Source organism: Sinocyclocheilus grahami, unplaced genomic scaffold (assembly GCF_001515645.1).
Source record: "Sinocyclocheilus grahami isolate Dianchi unplaced genomic scaffold, SAMN03320097.WGS_v1.1 scaffold5.1, whole genome shotgun sequence".
Lineage (NCBI taxonomy): Eukaryota > Metazoa > Chordata > Actinopteri > Cypriniformes > Cyprinidae > Sinocyclocheilus > Sinocyclocheilus grahami.
The window spans coordinates 3,545,725-3,553,519 of record NW_015505184.1 but is presented as its reverse complement, the minus strand read 5'-3'; the positions used below and the strand labels follow the sequence as shown (position 1 = coordinate 3,553,519).

General features: G+C 33.5%; 2 protein-coding genes across 6 annotated transcripts in view; both read right to left on the bottom strand.

Moving 5' to 3' along the window:
- The window catches only part of LOC107584583 (tyrosine-protein kinase Lyn-like), a 10,466-nt gene extending 6,026 nt beyond the window's left edge, over nt 1-4,440 (bottom strand). Inside the window, exons 1-7 of one of the 2 annotated variants that reach the window (XM_016271290.1) lie at nt 4,292-4,440; nt 1,223-1,356; nt 1,042-1,093; nt 854-950; nt 667-765; nt 418-521; nt 186-335 (exon numbers count right to left, since the gene is read on the bottom strand). In XM_016271290.1, coding sequence (XP_016126776.1) covers nt 186-335; nt 418-521; nt 667-765; nt 854-950; nt 1,042-1,093; nt 1,223-1,351 — 631 coding nt within the window. In that variant the 5' untranslated portion in view covers nt 1,352-1,356; nt 4,292-4,440. The remainder of the gene's footprint in view (nt 1-185; nt 336-417; nt 522-666; nt 766-853; nt 951-1,041; nt 1,094-1,222; nt 1,357-4,291) is intronic. The other variant, XM_016271300.1, reaches the window with a different exon arrangement.
- Nucleotides 4,441-4,830: 390 nt separating this feature from the next.
- The window catches only part of LOC107584566 (trimethylguanosine synthase), a 22,458-nt gene continuing 19,493 nt past the window's right edge, over nt 4,831-7,795 (bottom strand). For 3 of the 4 annotated variants that reach the window (XM_016271269.1, XM_016271278.1, XM_016271259.1), the window contains exons 11-13: nt 6,954-7,170; nt 6,667-6,745; nt 4,897-5,161 (exon numbers count right to left, since the gene is read on the bottom strand). In XM_016271269.1, coding sequence (XP_016126755.1) covers nt 5,048-5,161; nt 6,667-6,745; nt 6,954-7,170 — 410 coding nt within the window. In that variant the 3' untranslated portion in view covers nt 4,897-5,047. Of the gene's footprint in view, nt 5,162-6,666; nt 6,746-6,953; nt 7,171-7,795 lie in introns of all 4 variants that reach the window. The other variant, XM_016271249.1, reaches the window with a different exon arrangement.

Genomic DNA, 7,795 nt, shown 5'->3' with positions numbered 1-7,795 from the left:
ATATATATATATATATATATATATATATATATATAATAAAAATCATATAACAATACATTTATAAATGCATTAATATTTATTTATACATTAATAAATAAATTAAACATTTAATATTAAAGCACACATTTTATTTATGCAGCTATAAAGTGTATTATGATTTATTTTTTAGCATCATTGGAACTTACTGTGGTAATGTTTTATCATGCTGTTGATGTCATTGAATGTGATTTTTGGAGAGATGTAGTAGCCACCATTATCCAGAGATCTGATTTTATAATGTTTAACAACATCCAGCCCCTGAGCGTCCACATCTCTGATTGACAGTGAATAACTTCCTGTTCACAACAAAGCAGAATATGTTACACCACAAAGTTATATTACCACAAAAGACACTAGTAGACAGTAAACTGTGTGCACCTTTTGAGGTTTCACTTTCCCGTATGAGGTAAGACCCAGGTTTGTTAGCAGGTGCCAGCAGCTGTCTCTCTGCATCTTTCCGTGCGATATCTTTGAAGAACCATCTAAATTGTGTGCATGGTTAATCAAAATATACCAAGATAAAAAAAAAAAAAAATATATATATATATATATATATATATATATATATATACACACACATATATAGTTACACGTGTATAGTAATTCATCATATTGAGCAGCACTCACTCTTCTGTCTCTATAGTGTCTGCTTCTGCAACATAGTTTGAAGGAATGAATCCTTCCTTTCTTGAGGTCAAAGACTTTGCCTTCCACCACTCTCCATGCCTGGAAAAAAATATCACACTTCACATACAGCAGCAACAACAACATGATAACATGCAAAGAAAAATTCTAGATGATGACATTTACTTACTCTTCAAGAATCTTTAACTTCTCTCCTTTTTTAAAGCCCAGATCCTCAGCATGAATGGCGTCATACGGATACAAAGCAATGGCTATTTTTTCCTTTTCTGTATAAACATAAATATATAAAAATTTTACCAAAAAAAGTTTCAAAGCTACAAAAGCATAAGAATGTGGAATAATGCTCATCAGATCTACCTTCCATTTTTTGGAACACCTGACCAGGCAGGAGCCCGGGGCTCTGATTATTCTGTGAAATAAACCATTTCATATAATCATGATATAATCATGAAAACGTTTTAAAAGTATTCAAACCCCTTCTCTTTAGAGTCTATGAAAGTCAAAACATCACATCACCCCATCACTACTCACTACTTACTATATGAGGCTTATAGGAGGTTGGATCTCTCACATATACAGTTAGGTCAGTACGTACTGGCTGGTGTTTGTTTCCTTCAAGCACACCTCCATTTTGGTCACCATCCAACTTGGATTTTTTACAACCCATGTTTCCTGCAAGAAGAAGGTTAACCATTGTCAGTTACTGAAATATGAACAGAAACTGGAATTAAATCAAAACAAACCACAACCATGAAATATTTTATGATACTATTACCTCAAATTAACTCTACAGTGCATTACATAGTAATACCTATGCAATAAGACTTACACAATTTTACATGTCACTGCTTATAGAAAACTAAAATTGATACAAATGATGCAGAGAAGATTCCAGACCCATACTCTTTCCCTGAACACAGATATCAAGGATATTGCTTTTACATGGCAGATACAACATCAAAAATTATTTTATTTAAATATTTAATAATATTTCTAAATAAATAAAAAATCATACTACAATTAAATGAAAACATATTATGAATATTAAATATATGTTTACATTTCTTTAATATACATGATTAAATATCTAATATGAATAATAATAATACAGTATTATTATTTATGACATTAAACATTTGGGGAGTGGAAAATAACTTTAAAAAATGTGTTTAAAAGCCATATTTCATGATGAATACAGTTTCATGTCAAACATTAAATTGATCTGTTAAAAACAATTAAAAGCTATAGTTTTAGTCTTTGAACTAAAATGAAAGTCAACAAAAAACACAGTGCAATTCCTGTGGTACCTATACCAACTAAGTCATAAAGAACTCTTTTTGACGTGTGCTTATCCAAGTAGGTCAGCTGAGAAGCATCGAGTCACTCTGTATAAGATCGCCAGTACACTTTAAGAGGCATCATATGAATAACAATATGCCCTCAAAATAATAACACACCCTCTCAACATGTTATAAGGAACACTTGTAGCTTGGAAAACCTACTGGAAGGTCAGGTGAACACATCAAAGCAATGCCCTGGTAATATAAACCATCTGCCAAGATGGTGCAGAGCTATTTAAGGTTAGAGTTTCATAAGGAAGAAACCAAGGAATTCCCCTGCTGAAAATATATCCTTTGCTTATTCTTACAGCTGAGTATTGGGGAGAAGTAATCATTTTCTCTTAAAATCAGGTTCATTGTAGGAGCCATAAATGCTGGATATCAGCTTTACCAAAGCAACAACAGCATGACTATGAAGAGGAAATGCATGTACCGTGAATCTCTTGGGCAAAGGCCTTTAAATAAATGAGCAGCAAACGCTGAATTACTTCATTTCCTTTTCTACAAGGTTAGAATTTGAACAACAATTAAAAACAGATATAAAAATAGACAGACAGATGGCAAAGTGAAGTTCTAAAATGAACCCAAAACTTGTTTTAAAAATGTCATTTAATTAAAAACAAAACTACATCCCATATTTTGACCTATCGTTGCCCTCCTTCTGGGAAATTCTGACAAGCTTGTTTGCCAATTCTTTCCACATCCTTTGGTATTTCAGGAAATGTTTAACACTGTTGCCATTTGACCAAAGTAGTCAGTTCCCAAAGTAGCCAAAAAAAAAAAAGTTTTAATAGCCATGAATAAGTCTGAGTACCTGGATAACATATCTCAACAAATTCCACAACAGATAATTCCATATCTCCCAAAGCAATAGACATGGTTCTGGTTATATTTAGCCTACAACCCTGAAGAAAGAGATGTTAAAAAGTGCCCTCCATTGTCCTGAAGGTGAAATGTTATTAAAGTTGGTTAAATGGCTAAACAACACCAGGCTGAAATGGTGTATGTGGCCATCCTGGACTCTACTGATGTGGCAGTATTTTTAAATGTCAGCAGGAAACTAACAAGGCTATAATGCTAGATTAATGTGAGCGCAAGCAGGCCACTGGGGCTGCACACTTCCTCCTCTGACCGGCGTCTCTAGGGCGTTCAGTAAGACAGGAAAGACAGAGACACACAAAAGACCTCTCAACTACTTCTGAGTGTCAGTCTCTAGTCTGTTTGTATGAGAATGCTATATGTGCCTTGTGATTATCTTGTTGAATGACGAAACCTAATCTAGGCTATTTATCTCTGGTTTTTGTAGCCTGCAGATACAGAAATTTGAGGCTGGAGGAAGGACAGAAAGTGAACAGGCCTAATTTCTGAGAACAAAAATGGAAAAGGGTGTCTCTTCAACAACTCGGGTCAAGTGTCATGGTGTAAAAACTCAGCATCTTTAGCTAAAAATAAAATGGGAAGCATGTCCTGAGAAGACTGCTGACCTTTAAGGAAAGTTGATATATTGTACATGTTATTTTCATGCAAGACACAAACTGTAAAATGGAAAATGCAATATTTGAAAGAAAAACAGCGTTGTCCTAATGTAATTTTAACAGTTAAGTCTAATGATGACAACATATATTTCCCAACAATGTTTAATTTTACTATCAACTTTGTTGCTGTTTTTCCCCCCTAAAATTCCTTAGGAGAAATAAAAATATACTCAAATGAGAGATAACTCTTAAAATTAAAATCTCATAAAATCTGAGCAGTTTGAGACATTTTGGAGATCCTGTCTGAAACTCTAGGAGACTACTACTAAAGTCTTTTTCTTTAGAGACAAATCGGACTTTTTGCAGTTGAGGAAAGACGATTGCGATATTAAGGAGATCTCATTAGTGATTTCTTTTCCAGTGGGAAATGTGATTTGTAACGTTGTGCGTGATCTTTCTAAAACTCACTCCGAGAAATTAAAGCGATCATGTAAAAATCGTGAGTTAATAATTATTCAGATTTTATAGCCAGTCTATAACTTAGTAGGGAAATGATTCAAGGCTAACCGGCTTTTTCTATTTTGGCAGCTGGGAGTTTCCATCACAACACATTCACATAGCGTTGAATCAAAATTGAAACATGTCTATATTAGAAAGAATGGCAAATATACGGAGGAAAACTTTGTTGACATTGATACATATGCAAGTAAACGGTACATTACTGACATGTACTTTAACACCATTACAACAGACTATAAGAAATCATTTAAAACAGATAAGAAGTCTACCTACCTGTCAAATGTCAGAAAAAGTGGTTAACTCTCATTTAAAAGGAAAAGTTTCTGAGCGAAATAAGCGTCGAGTGCGCGCGCTGTTCCTCTCATTGACGCGACACGCACACAAACACAGAATGAGGAACCTGAGACTGGACGCCTGCTGCTTTTACTGCTCTTTCGACTTCCTGGTACAGTATTTACCATGTTGATTAGAGTTCGGTTTTATTTGTTTGCATAAAACCGCAGTGCCATTACGCTTGTCAAGTGTCAACTCTGTGGTATTTGGGGGAAAAGTATATCGGTATAATCTCACATGATGGTAGGAACATAGCCTACGCTTTCATTACATTCACGGTTGTGACAAATTTAATAGACGTTTGTAAAACCTGCGGAATAGTTAGAAATACATGTATATAAACGAGTAATCAATATTAAAATATTTCTAAATATAATAACTTCAAATATTTTTTTCGATACAGACATTATACAGCACTGTGAGACAGACAGACAGATAGATAGATAGATTTTTTTTTAGAATTTTAAAACTTCCTTTGTTTCTTCAAATCAACTTTAATAGGTAAATAACACTGGGGGAAAAAACAGATCCAAGTTAAAATAAACATTATACTAGCAGCATCACAAAAACACATAAAATGTACATTTTATGTCAAATTCATCATCAATGGCTTTACAAAACAGATAAGGTGTACCAGTACAATTTAAGTGCAGTAAGTACAGCTAACATAAATGCCTGTCAAAGGTCTTAAAAGTTTTATGTTTTTGACTTAATTAAGTTGCCAAAGTATGCAGTTATCGTTTTCAGTTTGTTGTTCAGAAAGTTCTGCTCCACTTCCACCTTCCCACCTGGGCCGGCGAGCGACGCGATCTGCACAGAGTGAAAGAAGAGAAAGAGGAAGGGGAAAAGAAAAAAAAGAAAAGAAAAAAAAAAAGAGGCAGAGCAGGTGTGAGATACCATCACAGACGACGTGGTCATTAGTTGCCAATATCAACATGTCAGTATCATATAAACACAGTATCTTGGTTTAGGGAAAGTTGTTGTTGAATTCAATCGCAAGAAAGTCACACTAATACACAGTATTTAACCATACAAGCAGTTATGAGCAAAAGGTAATGATGTATTTACTTTAGATTTAGATTACTAAAAATTTGCTACAGTCAAACACAGAATGCTCCGGAAAGTAGTGTGGTTTCAAAAGGTGCAACCACACTGCACCAGACAACAAGACCTTTCAGAGAATTCAAAAATCATTATACAGCTGCCTGCAACTGACAGACATCAGATGCACTAAACTAAACCCAGGCGTACATAGTGCATTCTGTGAAAATAACTCCATTTCTGATTGAATAAGAGTAAGATTTCAGCAAAGTTTAGCTTGTGTTGCCTGACACATATGACACAATGAATGATAACTGAAACTAGATGTATAATAAGTTGATAATAAATGCTAAGAATAAGTGTACAGCAGCCATGTGGACTAATATTAAAAATCAGATGACTTCATCTAGGCCCTGTCCAATTAAAATGAGAGTTTGATGCCTTTACGGCCATGTATGCTAACACTCAAGTCATCCATACACTAGTGTACATCCTCTAGTGAAAATTAATGTATTTGAAAAACATTTATTTCATGTAAATACATTTACATATTTACGTGCTTAATAAAAATAGCCTGCAACTGTACTTTTGGTATACTAAACTGGTATATTTCAAGTGTGCTAAATTGGAGCAACCGATTTTGTACTTAACATAGTTTAATTGCGCAGAAGTAGTGCTGAAGTCCAACTAAAGTATATACTGAAGTATATCTGATTGTGCTAAAGTGGAACTATTGCAAGTATACTTCAGGTACACTTTAAACATCTTGCATTTAAAGTCTGATATTTTTCAAAGATCATACAATCCTCATCGATTGCAACATTAAACCACATTTTAGAATTAATATTAAGAAATGTGCATTGTGCACAATTAGAATGCCAAATAAAGTTTAATAATAGTTTTTATATCAGTAAGTCTCGAGCGATATGTCAGTAAATATGTTAATAGATTTGAACTATACTTAGTATGAAATAAATGTATTTGAAATATATTACTTTTTTACTAGGTTCTACAAGTGTGTGGTGGGGGGGTAACTTTTGATAAACTTTGATAAACTTTTAGCATCAATACAAAAAAATAATCGTTTATTTTTGATAATAATAATAATTTTATTTTGATTTTTGTGTTCCTTGAGCCATTTATGGGGTCTTTATGTTACCATAAAAAAAAGAAAAAAAGAAATTATAAAAATGATAAAAAAAAACTATTATAAAAATGTTTAAATATGAAAAAACAAAAAATAAAGTATTCATGTAAATAAATAAAAGTGTTACCTGTTCCATGTTTGCGTTTCGAGGAAGAAAATAGACAATATTGTCCGAAATCATTTTTGACAACCTGAAAATTTCAAATGTATAGATAGTTAAGGAAGTTGGAATAAGTGGTTTGAAGCACCTTGACCACATACATTAGAAAGTATATCATAACTTCCACAAAGGGGAGGAGTGATGTGAAAAAGGACAAATCTGAACCTTCTCTTCCAAATTCTAATGAAAACCTCATTTCAAAAGAAAGAGGCACAGCCCAGAATAAAGTACAGAGTGTAAGACTAAAAGGATATCCATCTGGAGTCATCATGGTCTTGATGTTGAAGACGTCAGCACTGAGGTACTCTGGTCCTCCCCACGGGGGACTGAGGAAAACCATGTCTCCTCGCAGGTGCGGAGCCAGCTGCAAGAAGTCTCCCTGCACAAACTCTATCTGGTGCGCCACACCGTACACTTCTGCATTGTGCTGTGCCAGAGCCAGCCGTACGGGGTCGATATCGATGGCGATCACTGGATGTCAGGTGGAGAAAAACAACAAAAGGGTCAATGACAAACAAGAGTGGCCACAATAAAGAAAAACAAATAAAAACCTAGTAAGTTCAGTATTGTTCTTTTTGTATTCATGTTGGTTTTGAACATTTTTTATACAATTTTCAGGAAATGTTGTATTTATTGACTTTAAGATTCTCATATGGTATAACCATCAAGTACTAACATATTGACTTTACACCTTGAATACATGCGAGTAAATATACACAACTGGTCAAACATTTGGGGTCAGTGAGATTTTTTTCAATAAAAAAATAAATGAATACTTTTATTGAGGAAGAACCCACTAAATGTATCAAAAGTAACAGTAAAGACATTTATAGTGTTACAAAAAAATATAGATTTTAAATAAATGGTTTTAACTTTCTATTCATCAAAGTATCCTGGAAAAAAAATATATAAAATAAAAATATTTACTAAAAAATATTAAGCAGCGCAACTGTTTTAAACATATTAGAATACTTTCTGAAGGATCATATGCCACTTAAGACTGTAATAGCTGCTGAAAATTCAGCTTTGCCATCAAAAGAATACATAAAAAAATATATAAAAATAGAAACTTATTTTAAATTGTAATATCGCATAA